The sequence below is a fragment of the Gossypium hirsutum genome, chromosome D10, assembly GCF_007990345.1.
Source record: "Gossypium hirsutum isolate 1008001.06 chromosome D10, Gossypium_hirsutum_v2.1, whole genome shotgun sequence".
Classification (NCBI taxonomy): Eukaryota; Viridiplantae; Streptophyta; class Magnoliopsida; order Malvales; family Malvaceae; genus Gossypium; species Gossypium hirsutum.
The window spans coordinates 54,261,939-54,281,339 of record NC_053446.1 but is presented as its reverse complement, the minus strand read 5'-3'; the positions used below and the strand labels follow the sequence as shown (position 1 = coordinate 54,281,339).

Here is a 19,401-nt window from a genome sequence, read left to right as displayed (position 1 = left end):
ATTTCAGCATAACAATCCATCATTCCATATAAATTCAAAATAAATAAGAAGAGAAAATTATGTATACAATCAACCACAAGATTATCTCATACTGAACTTACTGAACATATAAAACTAAGTTTTATCAAATATTAGCCTACACAAATTCAATCACCACCATCATCCACATTGGCTTCAAATTTACTTGGGTTCAAATTTTCCACTTCTAACGAGTAACAATGTCCCATTTATATATACAACATGGGGTTCGAATTTCCCACTTTTAAAATCACATTGGTTCAAATCTATATTTCAATGCAAAATTTTTTAATTTATATAAATCTATTTGAATTTGGATTTTAAAAAAGTCATCAATTAGTACGACTCATTTTCAGAGTTTTAAGAGGTAAAATGATAATTTTACAACATATTTTTCATTTGGCATCTAATGATGTTAAAATATTAGTGTTTATAAGTATTCGTAATGATGAGATTAAGGATGGCAATGGATCGGGGGTAAATATTGTTAAATCCATCACCATTTCACAGTTGGTACTTCACCATCCATCTTTCTTCACTATAGATGTATAATCTTGAAAATCACTATCACATCTATAAATGTTAGATACATCAATCCCTTCTCCACTTCAATTTAAATTTGTTACATAACTTTAATATTTTCAATCTTTGTAAGTCAAGTAAATATATAAACATAAAATATATGGATTTTTTTATATTATGTTATTACATACTTATCTTTTTCACTAATTTATATATACAATGCTAAAAGAATAATTTCATATAGTGAAGTGGGTTGGGGTGGGGCAACCAATAACCATAACTGCTCCAAATCCATTATGAAAAAATTCGACCCACCCGTCTTACATCTAATTTTTAAAAGAAAAAATTTACTTCATTTGGAGCAGACAGTTTAGATTTTACCAAGAAGATGTTTTAACATTGGAAACCAAATTTAATAATGGAAATAAATTTGCACCACCCATTTGAATTGGTTAACCTTTTAACCTGCATTGTTGGTATTTTTAAAATACCTAAATATTGAAAAAAGAGGTTAAAACCCTATATTTTCTTCTCCATTATCGGCTAACATAAGAGCAAACAAGAAAAAGTTTGTCTGCACTTTTGATTTTCCTCCTCAAATCTCTTTAAATTACCATCACCTTTCTTTCATTTTCATGCAAATCGATTACACACAAGCCACATTTAAGCCATCTTCATCATCATCTTCATCACCCACAAGTTAGATTTTAACTTATGTTGAGAGAGAAAGAGTTCTAGTGAAAGAAAGTGTTGAGAAAGATAAGAGTTGAAGATTTTTATCATCTTTTTACTTTTAAGTGCTCATTTGGTTGTCAAAGTCATTAATATGACCATGATAAGACATAAAAGTAACATGTTTTTAATCCTATTCTTGATCTGTTTTTGGATGATTTATCATTAAATTAGTGAATTTGATCCTTTAAATTCATCTTTTTACTTTTAAGTGCTCATTTGGTTGTCAAAGCCGTTAATATGACCATGATAAGCCATAAAAGTAACATGTTTTTAATCTCATTCTTGATGCGTTTTTGGATTATTTAACATGTAAATTAGTGAATTTGATGTTTCTAATCCTTTAAATTCATGTTTCTATACTTAGGTGAGCATAGGGGAACGAAAGGAGCGAAAAACAAGCCAAAATCGAACAAAAAGAGTTATTTTCAGTATCCACACGGCCTGGGCATTTCCACACAGGCTGGCCACACTCACACGTACTAGCCACATGCCCGTGTGAGCCACACAGGCTGGGCACACGCCCATGTGCCAGCCCGTGTCGATTTTGCAACTTCTCTTTTACGCGAAAAAACTCAATTTTTAGGGTTTCTAAGCATTCTAAAGTTTATAAATACATATTAGAAGAGGACCTAAGGGGACACACAAAGAAGAATGCAGAAAAGACTCAAAGAAAGCCACCGGATTCAAATCAGAAGCGGATCTCCTTCAAGATTGAAGATCTCCATTCAATTTCCTTAGAAGTTTTATTGGGTTTCTTTATGTCTTGTTGTTATCCTAACTTTAAAATGGTTTTATTCCAAATTATGAACTAAATTCCCTAGATCCCTAGGAAAGATGAGACCTATGATGGATTTTAGTATTTGATTTCTGAATTACATGATAAATACTTGATTCTTGTTCTCAATTATGTATGCTTATTTCTTATTTTAATATTTTATTTCTGATATATTGATTCAAGTTTAATGTGCTTATTTCAGTAGAGCAAAAGTCCCTGTTTAAGAGTAGATCTAGCATAATTGAGTGGAGTTGCAAGCAATCCTAGAAATAGGACGACACAAATCTACCGAATTAAAGTCAAATCTAATAGGGGAATTCATAGATCGAGTTAATGCGACAATAGGAGTTTTAATTAGAAAGAGATTTCAATTAATCAACCTAGAGTCAGTTTTTCTTACTCTCGAAAGAGATATTAACATAATTTAGGGATTTCTACGGATCAAGGCACAAGTGAATAAATCGTTTAATTCAGATTCAGGTTAATAAGTGAAGTCTAGGTGGATTCTTTCCTAGGTATTGTCTATCTCATTGGTTATCTTCATTTATTTTTCCCAATTCACTCTCTGTCGCGTTCTTAGTTAATTTAGATTAGTAAATTTAGATTATAACAATTCCTTCAATTTATCGGCTAAATAATAGAAAAACAGTAATTATCTTCTCACCATAGCTATACTATTGTTCGATAAGTGCGCTTGCCTTTGTCGTAATTATAGTTAATTTAGTGACCATCAGACCATTATGTGTGGTATTTATATGAAATATATTGTGCATTTATTATGTGTGTTTTTGTTTGGTAAGAAAAAAAAGCTTGAGAGAGGCTCTCCAATCTATGGATAAGAGAAAGTCTTGAGTTGAAAAGGGAAAACGAGCTTTTCTTCTATTGTTTCTTGCTTGAAGGTAAGTTCTCATAGGACTTGTGTATATACTTTGCTCAATAATAGTAAAATGTATTAATTTGTTGGTCATAAATTGAGGAAAACTAACTATGAACTTGTGTGAAAGCAATGCATTGCTAAATGAATTTATGTTAAATAATGTGCAATGTAAACTAAAATGAAATTGAAATATGCCTATGATATCGAATGTAGTACATCTTATATGGGATTGGTAACAGTTTGGATAATAGGTGTTATAATTAATATTCTTAAATAATAAATTATTAATCTTTTATATAGTCCTGAAGGTCTTAGATTCCAACATTCTCTCACTTGGAGGCAATTGTTATGCATACCTCCTCTAACCACAACCCTGCCCATGGGCAAAACGTCATTGACTATGGTCATAGCCAACACGTCTATTTGACATGTAGAATATTTCTAACCTATCTCTGTTAGTATAAATCTCCGGTGAGAAAAATCTCGAACACACAAACAAAACTCGAATAGAAAAAGAAGAAATAGAACAAGGCTCCAAGGTGTGTATCAAGCCACTATTTTAAAGGTTATATTCGCTCCCACCAATTTTCGGTGTGCAAAAGAGTTTCAAACAAATTAACCTCGAGGATACAATAAAGCCAATGACTATTTGCATTTTGCACTGATTAGAATAGCCCACTAAGCACTGAGCAATGGATAATAAGAAACTCAATTTCTACAAAGGGTTTCTACAGTAATACTTTATAGAATAATCTAATAATATTAGAAAATAGAGGAAGGAAAGAAAAAATTTAGAATTTGTTGGTGTGATTTTCAAATGAAATTTTATTTCTATTTATAGGAATTTTCATTTCTCTTCATAGAGACATCTTTCAATAGGTGTCTTTCTGAATAAATAAAAAATAATGATTATTCATCTAATTTTATAACTATTCAAGTAATATCGTTTGAATAGTTATAATTCTTTTTCAAAATCAAATGATATAACTTTTGACTAATGACGAAAAGATTTATCCTTTGATTAATTACACCCATTCATTTATAGTTATTGGAATACTATAAATATTTGAAAATGTTCCAACAATCTCATCATGAGGTCTCATCAAGTCTACATCAATCTAATCAAAATTAAATCATCAAATCAATTAGTCTAATCACTATCTAGTTAAGAAAATTGTCATGTTTCCTAAGAAGCTAACTACACAAGATAAGCATATACATGTGTCAAGATCTAATGCCAAAAGGGGTAATGAACCTCACATATAAATACTCATGATAGAATATTTGGGTTTAAGGATATTTTACCTTTAGAGGATAAAAAGTCGTATGTGGTTGACTTAAGAGAGAAGACAACTATTGATACAAGATTTGGGTTTGACGTTTGAGGACGATTCACCCTTAAAGGGCAAAGAATCGTATGTAATTTAGTTAAGGGAGAAGATATTATTAGAACTCTAGTCATCTGTAGCTTAGAGAAAGGTAGAAAAAGAAGAGAGCCTCTCTTCTATCTCTCATTCCTCCAGCTGACACATGGATCACACTATACTCGTTTTTTTACATAAATAATATAAAATAAATAAATACCATAATAGGATAAGGGGATTAATATTCACGAAACTAGCCAAAATCAACAGTGCTACTTTCAAGCGACACCGCTTTACTTTTTAAAAAAATATTTTTTTTGGTGCAGCCTGACCAATTGGCGGCATTCATATTTAAAATTAAAAATACAAATTTTTTAACAGTATATGAGTAAAAGATGAAAGAAATTATTTTTTTATTGGTGCTCCTAATGTGTTAAGCAACACCCTATTATTTTTAATAAAATATAATTTTTTAAGATGAAAATAAATCTGATTTGATAAAATTTATTGGGTATAGGAACCCGGGCTCATGACTAACAAGTCATATCCGCGACAGGCTGCCAAGTCAGTGCCGTTTGACAGCCTGTTGCATATATGACCCGTCGGTCACGGAAACTTGAGTTGTGGCATCATCATACACAATGATCTCGAGGCTCATATGTCGATTGCCGATCTTGATATGATGCATGCTTTCGAGTTCCCGAGTACCTGGACATCATACCTACTTACTTGATGTTAAAAGATCCTGACAGAGTTGTTCGTGGGTCAAAGATTCGCAAGCAAAGACGAGTATGTCGATGCCATCAAACGCTATAGTTTGAAGGTGTCTGTCGACTATAGGGTGGCTGACTCTAAACCAACGATCTATGTTAGTGAGTGTTGGAAGTTGACAGAAGGGTGCAAGTAACGGGTACGAGCTGCATTTATCCAGAGGTCCCAGTAGTGGGAGATACAGAATTATGTTGGGCCTCATACATGCACTTTTGCTCGTATGATGCAAGACCATCGCAAGCTTGATTTAAAAACCATCTGCAACTGTGTATCGGCAATAGTTAAAGACGACCCCACCATTGTTGTATCGATGTTGATTGCCAAAATGCCAGAACAGTTCCACTACCGAGTTTCATACCAAAAGCATGGCTGACAAAACATATGGCCATGGATCAGTTGTACGGAGATTGGGATGTCTCGTACAACGAACTCCAATGGTGGATTGCCGCAATGCGAGAGTATGTTCCAGGGACTATCGTTGAGTTGCAGACATTGCCTTATAGCGATTGGGACAACTAACTACATCCGGGGAAAAGAACTTTTCACTGTATGTTTTGGACATTTGATCTATGCATTTAGGCTTTTCCCCAATGTAAGCCACTTATGCAAGTAGATGAGACCTGGTTGTGTGAGAAATATACACAGATCCTCCTTATTACAGTTGCACAAGACGGGAACCGGAACATTCTATCGATGGCTTTTGTCATTGTCGAAGGAGAGAAGTCGGAGTCATGGCAATTTTTCGTGGAAAACTTGCGGAGATATGTTGTAACTCAAGATAATGTTTGCATTATATCTGATAGATCAAAGAGGCTAGTAGCCGAAATTAGGAGTGCGGGTGTTCCGTAGAGATCCATCTACTGCATTAGGTACATTACGGTGAACTTCCACAAGGAATTCAGAAATGTGGATTGGCGAAGACAAGTTGTGAAGATGGGTAATTATCTGTCTCATTTTTTCCATATGTTTAGAGTTTTCCAAACGACACGTAACATGTTGTAATGGTTTAGGGTATGAGGTGGAGCCACATCGGTTCAAAAAGATATAGGCCCGAGTTCCTATACTCGATAAATTTTATCATATCAGATTTTTTTCAACTTAAAAAATTTATATTTTATTAAAAAATAATAGGGTGCCGCTTGACACATAGGCAACACCAATAAAAAATATTTTTTTTCGTCTTTTACTCGTATATTGTAAAAAAACTCGTATTTTTAGTTTTAAATAGTGCCGCCGATTGGTCAGGTGGCACCAGGTATGCACTGTTGATTTTGGCTAGTTTCGTGAATATTAATCCCCTTATCCTATTCTGGTATTTATTTATTTTGTATTATTTATGTAAAAAAAACCCCACTATACTCTTTTCTTTTTTGTATTTTTATAAAAAATAGATAATTTGCAATTTTAATCTCTCTAATATGTTTAAATTTAAAATTTAATCCTTATACTTTTATTTTTAATATAATTTGCTCTCTATATTTTTATAATATTATTAACTAGTTCAAATAGTTAATGTTGTTAACTTTTCAATTAAAATGTTATGTGGTTATATATAATATGAAAGCGGATTTTTAAATCCAAAAAAGGAATTAAATTCTTGAAAATAAAAGTAGGAAGACTAAATTCCAAATGTACAAATTGTATAGAAACTTAGAGTCATGGTTCTTTGAACCAGATCAAAATGGTTGGGGTACTGATCTGGAGAAAGGTATCAAACCGGTTGACTTGTGAATTTGTATGGACAGATAATCTTTTAATAATTTATTTAATCGAATCATATAATCAATAGTCTACTAGTTCAACCACCGATTCAATTATGAAAATCCAGCTTTAATCTTTAAATTTTTGATACAAACAAATAATTAACTCGGCGCAAAACATGATAGGACTAAAATTTAAAAAAAAATGTCCAATTCACAAGACTAGGTTGGTTTTTTTAATATGGTTAATGGAAAACAACTATTCCAATATTTCTTTAAAAAAATATTTTGATAATCATAATTTCACATTTCAAATGATATGATATCTTGGTTTACTTTTTTTTATGAGTAAATTACATTTAAAATCATTAAATTATTAGTTAATTTATATTTTGGTCATTTAACTTTAAAAAATTATAAAATGGTCATTGAATGATTTGAAAATTTTTGTTTAAATTATTGAACTATTCAAAATTTTTTATTTAAATCAATGGGGGATTAAGATTTTTTATTTATTTAAGTCTAGCTAGTGAGCTCTAGTAATGATTCGTTGATCGGTACGGTGAATCAGTACTCATCGGTTTGTAGAAAAACATACTTTAGATTCAAGTCGATCTAACGATCAGTGTCCGAGATAGATAAGAAAATTGTTTGGATTTTAGTTCACAGATTCGTGATGTTCAAAGTTGTGCCATAAAAAAAAGCACTATAAAAGATAAGGAAGAAGAATTTTCGATTAGTACAAGCAGTATGAACTGAGAAGGCCATACAATAACGATTTTAATAATACAGTGACTTAAATGAAAACTTTTGAATAATTTAATGACCATTTTGAAACTTTCTGAAGTTGAATGGTTAAAACGTAAACTTTCTAATATTTTAATGGCCTTGGATTTAGTTTACACTTTTTTCTAATTCACATTAGTCATTTAACATTTTTTTAACAGTATTGGTGATCTAAACTAAAAAAACGAAATATTAAAAGGATTAAATTATGCAAGTTAAAATAAAAGGATTAAGAACCTAAGTTGTGCTACTCTAGGAATAATCTAGGTTCAAATTATCATTGTACCAAAAATAATACAGGGATTAAATCTCAAGTTAAGTATACTAGAGGGACTAAAATCAGAATTTAACCTTATTTAATAAAACCTAAACAAAAAAGTAGGAAGTGTGTAAATGATGAAATTTCTAGGGTTTCAGTGACACAGAGCCAAGTATAAAAGAAACATTGTCTTCTATAAGACCCAATCTTCCTCTCAGTGAACCCTCGTCACTCGGCGGCAGAAGCAGAGAGCCTCAACATCTACACTTTATCCTCAAATCATGGTCCGAATGTTCATTTCATCTCTATTTCCACATCTGGGTATTTATCAAAACTTAAATGTTGCTCACAATTTTGATCACACTGGATTGATTATTTCTTTTTGTAGACTTTCAAGCGTAGGAATGGTGGCCGCAACAAACATGGCCGTGGCCACGTGAAGTTCATCCGCTGCTCTAACTGTGGCAAATGCTGCCCTAAGGTACTTTACATTTGTATTCCCATCTGGTTCTTTGAGGTTTTTTTTTTCTCTGAAGGATTTTAATTTTCATTTGTTTTTTGTTTCTTTGGAATTATTTAAGGATAAGTCGATCAAAAGGTTTCTTGTGAGGAACATTGTGGAGCAAGCTGCTGTGAGGGATGTCCAGGAAGCTTGCGTCTATGACAGTAATTATCATTTGATTTCCTAATTATATGCTAATTTTCTCATTCTAGTACATACATTTGGATTTATTGTTTGATTAATTGGATGTAGCCTACACTCTGCCTAAGCTTTATGTGAAGATGCAATACTGTGTTTCATGTGCTATCCACTCCCACGTTGTGAGGGTCCGGTCTCGCACTGACAGGAGGAACCGTGATCCACCTCAACGCTTCATCAGGCGCAGGGTATATCTTTTTGTAACCCATGATTAGAGATGCTTTTCACTGTCAACTATCCATGTATTGTATTGTGAATGAAATGCTGTTCTTCTTGCCATGTTGGATTGCTTATCATTTCCTTTTATTACATGGCTAATTAAGATGAAATTCTTTAGATTTTAAGGTTATTTTATTTTTGCCATAGAGTGGGGGTGCTGTTAATAGAATTTTAGCTATTGAACTCCTCCATAGGGTTTGTGACCTATGACCATCCCTAGGGTGGTTCTTTTTTTAATTATCTTATAAAGAATAACTGAAGGGTATTTTTGGAAATTTCTTTAATGGCTGCTAGTCTTCTGCTTGAGCAGAATTTTTCAATAGATGTCTGGATCACCTTTCAATGCCTTAGTGATTGGTTTATGATCATTTTGGGATGCAAAATTCCTTGAATCTAATATAACTAGCTCTTATATACAGAATTCATACGGAGCTGATTGATAGAATTTTGGCAACATTTTTGTTGATTGTGATATATAACCATCATTAAATGATTCCCTGTATTATGTATAATGCAAGTCTTTAGGGACTTACGTCTGTCCCTTCTGCAGAACCTTTAAGTGCTTTAGGGTTGGACAAGTCCCACGTATCTAAACCACTTAGTGGCCTTTTTTGGTGGCTTATTGATCATATTGGGATGGAATATTCCTAGGAACCTAGATGCAGAAGTCCTCCATTGGACTGGTGGAATTTTGGCTACATTTTGCTGATTGATCCGTGACCATCATTAAAATGATTCTCTCTACTATTTATGATGCAAGTCTTTAGGGACTTATGTTTGTTCCTTCTGCAGAATTTTTAAGTGCTTTAGGGATGAACAAGTCCCTCGTAGTCAATAACCATCTAAACCACTTAGTCAGTGGCCTTTTTGGTGGCTTATCCATCATTATGGGATGGATGGTATATTGCTAGGAACCCAATTAAATGTTTTGTGGAGGTCATCCAGAGGGATGATAGAATTTCGCTATTCCTGAAACCTAGAATCCCTCTACTTATCAGATTGTGATCACTCAGAATCTTTCTTGTGATGCTTGGCATTTCTTTAGGGACCCATCTGCCCCTCGAGATGAAATCTTTTAAGTGTTTTAAAAATGAACGGGTCCAGTGGTCCCTCATATATCTAACATCATCTAATTCACTGTCATGTACCATTTTACAGTTGTAAGCTGATCACTATAGTATAGAAAAAGGTTTCTTATATAGGTGGTATCTGTAGGTGTAGGGGTTCTTTGTTAAGTCTAAATAATGCGTACTTTGTTACAGAAGATTTTTTATCTCAACAAGAAGGAAAAAATAAGCTTTTGTACTTAGACAAATGTGCTTGGAAAGTACGCTATCTATTGTTGACAATTGCAGTGTTTGGTTGTGGAAATATATGTGCAATTGCTTTGTTTTTCTTTTTTGTTATAGCAATGAACTCATAAACTCTACTGTATAGCGCCTTCATATTTATCAGAGGCTTGCATCTGTGATAACTCTACCTATTCTGTGTTTTATTGTCTTGTTTTCATATTTCTTCCATTTTTGCTACATTCAGAAGCTTCATTATTTATGTATGTGATTTATTCGTTCAGGATGATATGCCAAAGCCTGGTCAGCCTGGTCAAGCTCCTCGTCCAGGTGTTGCCGTTCCTGCCCGTCCTTAAGGCCCCCAAAGTTAAAGATAAATTTCTATTTTTGTATTTGCTTTGAATGGGGCTGCTTTAATTTTGAGAAAAGTTGGATTTGTGTAGGAAGGTTTTTGATTAGTTAAAAGTTTGATCGCATTTGACAAGCTATGAATGGTTGAGAATACTGGTTGGAATCTCATAATTTCTATTTAGTTGCTTATTTTAGTCAAAATAATCTTCACATCTTTGAGACATATTGCTCATTATTTTACATAAAACTTGTTTTTCCATTAGTCTGGGCTGATGATGAATCATAGTTGGAAAGCAAAGAGCTTGATTCGGCTATTTTACCCATTTGACCCCCAAAAAATAATATTTACAAAAATAATTCTGATTTAAAAATATTTGCCAACAGTAAAATTAGGTTATGGAACTAGATGGTCAGCATTATTATTTTTTTATTAAAAAAATAATTTTTGCTAAAATTTTAAAAAAAAAATTTGAGTGTTTGGTTGATATCTTTTTATCTGATTAAAAAATAATATTTTTGAGTGTAGTGCTAGTCAACCAAAATAATTTTTTTGGGTGTAGTGCTAGTCAACAAATTGCCAAAATCACTTAAAGAAAAGATAATAAGAATATTGCAACATAATCCCTATTTGTTTCTCATCTTTTTTATTTCCCAAGTTTAATTATATATATTATATTTTAAAACAATATTGAACTATTTATTATGTTTTTAATTATTATTGCATCACTCACATTATTATTAATTTAAAATATATCGAATTACATATTTTATAAATATATTACTCTTTATCTTTTAAAATAAAAAAATAATAATTTAGCAATGAAACATATTCTAATTTTATAAAAAAATATAATTTAATTGTGCATATTAATTGTGCATTTTAATATATTTTTACAATTATAAAATTTAATATTAAAATTAATAAATAGTTTTAAAATACTTTCATTTGAAGTTCTTAAATAATATATTAAAATAAAATAACTTTAACAACTTTTTATCAAAACCACCTCCAAAAGATTATCATTACATTTAAAAATCAATATAATTTTTAGGCTTAATTTTTTATTTATACTTGAATTTAACAACAATAAAGTTACATTTAACGAAATAAAAACAAAAATTTAAAAAAAATCATGAAAATTCAAATATGATAATATTAACACGTTATTTTAAATTAATTTTTAAATTTAATAATAATATAAGTGATGCAATAATAATTAAAAAAATATGATAAGTATTTCAATATTATTTTAAAATATAAAATATGTAATTAAACTTAGGAAATAAAAAAGATGAGAAAACAACGAGGGGTTATGTTGCAACATCCCCAATCTCTTTTGTTGGGTGATCTTAGTCATTTGTTGGCCGACACCACACCCCAAAAAAATATTTTTTTAATCAGATAGAGGGGTGCTGGCCATTAGTGTGCCAGCACCCAAAATTTTTTTTTTTAAAATATATGAGTGCCGGCCATTTAGTGTATAAAACTCCAAAAATTATTTTTTAATAGAAAAAATAGTGGTGCCGGCCGTCTTCCGTAACCCAATTTTATTATTTATTTCAGGTAATTTGGTGAATCATTTTTATAAATATTAATTTTTTTTGGATTAGACAGTAAAATAGCCGCTTGATTTAGAAGCAGTTCACATACTTCTAACATGTTTGGGTGGAAAAGACCCTTGTGAGGGATGTCATCGAAGTTGATAAATCCGGAAGGCAGTAATCCCGGCTCTCTTTCTTCCAAATTCCGTTCTTCCAAATTCCGTTTCAGAACCAGTCCCTGCACCATTGCTCAGCCAAAATTAAAATTTCCATGATTCAATCTGAGCACTAGAGTGAAGCCGTAATTACATAAGGGTTAAGGTAGATTGTACTTGAATCACTTGTGCTCGTACAAACAATTGCCACAACTTAGCAGGATGTTCTTACAAAGACAGTAAACCATCATTATAAAAGAATGCCATGATGTACATATTGGTGTACAGAGTAACAGATACGATCTCATACATGCATCGCTATCAGTTCCTGTAGCACTCTGAACTCCGTACACGTACACATTCTTTCAGTGCAGGCTTAGAAGCTTTTCAGGGAACCAAAATTTAGTGGTGTGACTGAAAGGCAATTGAAATCAGGCGTGGCACTAAGAATCACCCATAAATAAACCTATATATACATTCATTTACTCGGGTCAGGACAAAGATCAATGCTGCCTCAAAACACAAACCCCATCTTCATTTTTCCAAGAATGCTTAAGTGAACCAAACTGTTCGACTACAAACGAAATTTTTATTACTAATTAGCTCCATCAAATATTTATAAATAATCATCACAAAAACAACATTAACCACTTGTAAAAGACCACCAGATAATAACAGTGTTTTTTTATGCAATCCCACATCTGGTATGATTCACAAGTATCAAACGACTCCTTGTAGACACCATTTACAACAGTTCAAGCAGCAGTAATTTTAAGTAGTATCAGATTTCTCGGTAATAACAAAGAGAAACCACAAAAGGGATACCATTATGAGCAACAACCTAACTTTCTGAGTGAGCCACTGTCTTGGGAGTGAAAATGTACATATGACAGTCATGCGAATCAACTTTAGCACCAAATGATGCCACTGCATTTTCCTTGACCTCTTTGTGCTGCAAGTGATAAAGATAAGTAAGCAGGTAGTTGGAAACTAAAGAATTTCAGTCAAGGAAATGTATGAGCAAAACAGAACGAATTGTAGTTGGTATGACTAAAATTTCCTACTGCAATGGATTGAATGTTCGATAAACTTGAACAGGTTTCCAGTTTGGTGAAGTTTGAGCAATTTAATATCAACATACCCCCTCCCACAGTTCGACAGGTTACTTGCATAAGTCGAATATCTATCGATGTTTGGGAAACCCAAGCAAAGCTTCATTAGGGTGAGAGTAAGGAATATGTGTGCCTTGTTGATTATCTAGTTATACTTTGCATGTACTTTATGTAAGAAAATACACATGATTCTGGTTACTCAACACCAAAACAGACACTTAAGCCATCCTGGCTCTCCAACAGCCTAAGTAGCTTGAGGAATCCTGGGACGATATAGGATGATGCTACACTGTGTTGTTTCCAACTGACAGTTATTGACTATTTTCAGAAAAAAGAAAGAAACTTGGGAACAAAAAAGACAAAAAGAATCAACAGGCATTAGAAGGAATTAAGGTGTTTGTAATGAACGGAGGGAGGGTGTTTGGACTGTTGGAGGCAGTTTTATAAACCTGATAGATTTTTTGGTAACTTCTACGTCTAACACAAAAGGTTAATCTGAGTTTCAATTCCTTCAACCAAAACACCAGCTGAAAAGTAAGTTTGCTCACCTGCCACAAATCTCTTATTGAGACATGGGTGCTAGATTCAAGACCGAGTACCTCCCACCTAGCTGTTATAGTTGCAGCTTTCGAACATCTATTCCAGAAAGCTACGACTAAGCGATTGCCAGACAAAGGTCCTGCCCAAACCTGCAAAACATAATCACAAATAAAATTTAAGAGATGATCTATCCGTTATAGCATAGCGCAAACTTAAAACAATGTGTTGCACCATATGGTTGACAGCTCCTGTCGTAACCGAGTATGAAATACTTTGTCATACAGGAAAGTTCTCATACACAGCTTTCACAGCTAAAACAACATTTAGCTGCTCGATACTCTTACAATTGAGTCTTTCCTTTTATTTTTATATATTCTCTTGCACTGCTTTGGCCAGCAAAAAGCAGGCATACATAAGCCTTTCCTGAGACCCAGCTGCAACATTGATAGTTAAGCTTACTACTAACTAAAGCCACATTTAAGGGTGGTATTAGAGGCCATTCTTCTCTACCAATTTGTTAACTTTGTCAAGGAAAATATTCGCAGAAGTTATCACACTTAAGAATCATTGGGTTACTCATGTAATAATGTGAGGAAAAAGCTTATTTATTACATTGTATTACAATAGTTAGACATAAAATATAGAATAATTAGTACAATTTTAAACTTGAAATTAGAAAGATGAGTAGAAGCTCTTGTAAAAAATGAGATCTCTTCAAAATAAACAAAAATTTTCCCTTTTCTTAGCTAAAAATAAGGCATGGGAATGGTTAAACTTATCAATTGAATTAATTTATTGCTAACTCATATACTAAAACATGCATAAAAAATGATACTCCAACCAAACGTAGCATTAGTGTACCAACTTAAGCAAGCTTAAAGATCACCTGAAGGCAGTTAGCTTCTCCAGAAACATAAACTTTCCTTCCCTGGACACCTAGTGAGTCTGCAAAAAGAAATAATATCCTGTCTACTTAGTAGCCCGAAAATATGAATTGAAATCCATGGAATTATAAAGAATAACAGACAACACAAATTTCTTTTAATACAAGAAGCATAAGAAAGCCTGACTTGGCTGCAGACAGGGACGAAGGGATGAAGGGCAAAAAGTAAAAATAAAGAAATTCACCTTGGTTTACAGAAATGACCTCCTTATTGCTTAAAATTTCAAGGGTTTCAGCAGTCATGTTTCTTACATCACAACCAATTAAAAGAGGGGCCTGCACCATCAACAACAAAATTTTAAGCCAACTGAAGGATTCAAAAGGACATAATGTAGCAGATATACAGATATGGTCAGTGCTAATTAAGCAAAAGTAAATGGAAGAAAAGTTCTCAAAAGTAAAGAAATAAAAAGTATCCTCACAGGACACAACAAATTAAAAAGCAGATAAGGACTCAACCAATAATCCAGGTGCGTGGCAATTAAAACATTGGTGTCAAAACTTGGCAGAGCAAGCTCATGGAAACAGCAGTTCACCAGGAACCAGCTATGTAAGATTGGTTTCTCAATTCCAGAATCAATGAAATTAATAATAAAAATGAACTAAAAATAACAAGTTGGGATGGGGATAAAACAAATAACTTGTTTGGGACATACAACATTTAAATAAGGAATAAGATTAAAAAAGAAAAAGAAAAGACCTTCATCAAAGCCCAAATGCTAAAATGAGCACGGTATTCCTGATAAGTCATGCCTCCATTTCCAACTTCCAGCATATCAGGATCTAGTCAAAAAGGATTACATGGAGAGTTCAATAACCGCAGCTTTGCACAAGAATTTTAACATCTCTATGCGAAAAAAAGACATTTTTACCATTCCATCCTCCAGGTCCAGCACGGGAAGCCCATTTGTCATTTATATCAGCTATTGTAGTCATGCTAACCAACAAGCAGAAAAAGAAGGTATATCAATCAATGTAAGAAATCAGTATCAGCAGAACTTTTTCTTTTTCTCCATGAACTAGACAGAAAATCATGTTTCATTTCTTACATTTCTTACATTTCTTACAAGGTACAAGAAAACCAGTTCAGTTTGTCGTGCTTTCCCAAGTGGTGATGATTAAGGGGGAGAAACTAAAGGAGCAAGCTAACCGTACTATAATTTCAGCATGTTTAACAGTGATGCATAAAAAAGTAACTCACTACACTACTCAAGCACTTCTTATTCAAGAATTCTAACCTTGCCCATGTATCATTAATGTCATCTGTTGTACGCCAGCTATTTCCGACTCCACGAGCCCATAAGGCTGGGTCTTCAACCCCCCTGTCAATGAAGCCATGGTTGATCCCAAGGTTGTGCCAAATTGTGCATGAAAATAATGCAAATAGATAATGGAATTTCAATTACCATTCACAAATAGAATAGAAAATTGTTCTCCCAGTTGCATTTAGAGCGTCACGCATTGGAGGATATCTGAAATTATGGTACCAAATCCAATGAATTGAACCAAAGAAATAATGATTCTTTGAGTAACAAAAATGAAGAGGAGATGTAACCTTTTTTTAGGGTCAATACCCAAGTTGAAACAGTTATCATACTTCAAATAATCTACACCCTGGTAACAAAAAAAAAAAGTATCAAATAGACATTTTTCTGTCATTTGTTTTCAGAGTCCATTTTATTAGTACTTTGAATTATAGAAGCCTACTGGTATCAAACTTCTAATATTATGAAAAAATAGAATAGTAGACAATTGAATTATGGTTTCCAACTAACCCAATCAGCAAACAGCTGTGCATCACCAGTTTCATGGAAGAGTGATCCGGGTCGAACTTGACACGTAAATGCCCTACAACATTGAGTTGAGTTAGTGAGGAAAATCCAGAATTTAACAGAGATGCAAAATTAAGTAACATTTTCATTGTGAATCTAACTTCAGAGATTCTGCGCAGGTATTGGAAGTCCATCCTACCCAGCATCACCATAAATACCGAGCTTGAGGCCTTTCCCATGTACATAATCAGAAAGAGCTTTGATTCCAGATGGAAAAGTTTTTGGATCTGGGACCAACTGACCCTGCATGATGAAGCAAAGCCGTAAAATTTAGGCGATCCTCGTACATTCAAGCAATAGACCTTGATATAGTACTAGAACACATATTTGACATGGACAAGTTTTATGAGGGTAGTAAACTAAGAAGCTCATAATATTATTCCATTAATTGAACTAGAAACGACATTTACGATAGATCAAGGTTTATAGAATGCAAATAGCAAGAGTCATAATTCTTTTTTAAAAGCAATAAGATTATCTAACCTTCAAATTTCGAGTGGCAGCAGACCAGCAATCATCTGCATCCAATGAAAATAAGTAAGCCTCATATAAGACAATATAAGTTAGGGTAACTATGTTAAATAAGACAATAACACAGAAGAATACCTATATTAACATAGACATAGCCTAAATCAGCCAAGCCAGTTGAGACAAGTGCATCGGCTGTTCATAGTAGAAACAAGGTCAGTATTTCAAATGAATTTCAACCAAGAAAGAAGAAAAAACAATAAACCAAAACTCAAATGGTATCGGAACAATGTTTCAATATGTCAATTAATATGACATTGTATTTGAAGGATATCACCATCATTAGATTTTTTGAAGTGGCAATGGAATGATATATATCCCAATTCAATTCTTTAGAAATGAATCCAGTATACCTACTGCTTATCAAGTATTCCTCTACGTTTCATACGAATATGTGTTAATGAGTTTGGCTTAGCAGAACATAATATTAACAAAAGAATCAATATGTCACGTGATAATTCATGAGATTAACAGGGAAAGAATGTGGGTAGTTTATGTGTATTTATGAGCAATCTAGGCAAAATTGATCAATACCACATATAAGAAAAGGCCAATGAACCATGAGAGCAACTAAAATCGGGTAAAGAACCAATACCTGTTTCCTTAATAAGATCTTCACTGATACTACAAGCAAAGAAATTCCAGCTATTCCATCTGAAAAAAGCATGTATTAAAAGAACATCATATTTACCTTTGACATGCAATTAGTTTTAATACCAAAAGATAAAAACAATGAGTTCGGTTGCATTATTACATTAGCAGTGTCACTTGATACATTAACATCAAAGCCTTTGAATTAAGATCTCAAGCAAAACACTATATTCCCCCATATTGGCTTATCAAGTCCCAGTTGCAAATCTTTACTGAGTTTAGTCCTAAAAACAATATCTCCAAAATTATCATTGTTTCTAGACTTTCCATCACTGAACAATTTAATTTTAGCTTTTTCACAATAAAAAAATACTTTTTCCCCCTTCATTTTTTATGATTACACATATAGCACATATCCAACCCCTATAATCCAGGAGAAAAAACAGAAGAAAATTATATATATATAAGTAAATCGGCAGAAAGCAAGGACCTAGTGCATGAAAAATCAAAATCCAAACTGGGTTCTTAATAGATGAGGGATAAATTAAGATAAAGAAATAAAGAGAGAAAAGCAATACCCCATTTGAGGCGTTAGAGCCAAGCCATTGTTGAGTTGAAAAATCCCATATTTTGAAGTATCATAAATGGAATTGTAGGATTTGGAGAAACCAGAACTGGGTTTTTCAAGTTTCTCTAAAACACCCACTTGTCTTCCTTCAATTCCACCATCAATCAACCGTAGTGTAAGAACCATCACAATAAAAACACTGTAAACACTCTTCTTCTTCTTCATGTTCTCCATGCCCATTTCTATATGTTTCTCCTTCACCTTCTGCTGTAATTTGATTTAGAGGTTAAACTTGATCAGTTTCGTATAAGCTTTAGCAAAGCAAGGAAAAGAATAAAATATATGGATTTTGTTGATCCATATTGTTCAAACACGATAACTCAGGTCAGAGGTAAGCCTTAGATTATTGTCTGATTAAGAGTTGCGTGGTCGGATTGAATTATACTTTAGGGAAATGGGACCCACGAAATTTGTGTAGGCTCCATGAAGGAGAGCGGTGACACGTGTTTCAGACTCTTGTCAGTTATTACCTTTCTCTAGATTACTCCTCAGTTTATTGTCTTAAATAATATAAAAAATAAATAATTACGAAAATAGGATATGTTAAAAATTAAATACGAAAATAGCATTTGTCACTTCCGTTTGACTTACGGCGGCATCGGCATCACTTTCCTCCCAATCATTCGACCATCATTAGTTCTCTTTTTCTTTTAAATAATTTACTTGTGTCGCTATTATATCAGACAACACTGGTATGTATGTTTTTTAAAATATTCAAGAAAATACAGATATATTTAGATGTGTTCAAACAGTTAACCGAACCAAACTAGTACTAACTGAATCAACTAAATTTTTTAATCATTTAACCATTAATCGAATCAAAATTTTTTCAAAATAATTAACCAAATCAAAATTGTTAGAATTAAGTGACCCGAATCCTTATTTAAATAAAATACAGTGATAAAATAAAATAAAAATAAAATCCCTATAGAACTATACTTCTTTTATTTTATTTTAGAATAAGATTTTTAAAACCTTATTAAACTCTATCTATTTGATATTGATTAGAATAATGTGTTTCAATCTTACTACACTCCTATTAGAATATGGTTTTACAAGCCTATAAATAAACATAGCCTACTCCGTTTGTAATTATTCGAATTCGACATAGTGAATTTTCTTCTCTTCTGCCCGTGGTTTTTTCCCAAAAGGGTTTCCACGTAA

General features: G+C 32.8%; 2 protein-coding genes and 1 non-coding gene across 4 annotated transcripts; 2 read left to right on the top strand and 1 right to left on the bottom strand.

Annotated features, from left to right (window-relative positions):
- The first annotated feature begins 7,896 nt into the window (after positions 1-7,896).
- LOC107916270 (40S ribosomal protein S26-3) lies at positions 7,897-10,589 on the top strand. The gene is made up of 5 exons (XM_016845435.2): positions 7,897-8,091; positions 8,196-8,288; positions 8,389-8,473; positions 8,562-8,695; positions 10,300-10,589. The coding sequence occupies exons 1-5, from the start codon at positions 8,089-8,091 to the stop codon at positions 10,369-10,371; spliced, it is 387 nt and encodes a 128-aa protein (XP_016700924.1). The 5' UTR covers positions 7,897-8,088; the 3' UTR covers positions 10,372-10,589.
- LOC121222941 (small nucleolar RNA snoR99) lies at positions 9,528-9,633 on the top strand. The gene has a single exon (XR_005920311.1). It is a non-coding gene; the product is annotated as a small nucleolar RNA snoR99 (small nucleolar RNA).
- A 2,043-nt stretch (positions 10,590-12,632) lies between the features above and the next one.
- On the bottom strand, positions 12,633-18,584 carry LOC107916269 (alpha-galactosidase 3). Of its 2 annotated transcripts, XM_016845433.2 has the most exons (15): positions 18,188-18,584; positions 17,614-17,672; positions 17,097-17,153; positions 16,974-17,008; positions 16,630-16,733; positions 16,434-16,506; positions 16,214-16,272; positions 16,065-16,130; positions 15,897-15,980; positions 15,531-15,595; positions 15,359-15,441; positions 14,844-14,934; positions 14,602-14,660; positions 13,724-13,864; positions 12,633-13,015 (listed from the first exon to the last, which is right to left on the bottom strand). In XM_016845433.2, the coding sequence occupies exons 1-15, from the start codon at positions 18,415-18,417 to the stop codon at positions 12,905-12,907; spliced, it is 1,317 nt and encodes a 438-aa protein (XP_016700922.1). In that variant the 5' UTR covers positions 18,418-18,584; the 3' UTR covers positions 12,633-12,904. The 2 variants fall into 2 exon arrangements, with proteins under 2 accessions (XP_016700922.1, XP_016700923.1); XM_016845434.2 differs by lacking the exon at positions 15,897-15,980.
- Positions 18,585-19,401: the final 817 nt, after the last annotated feature.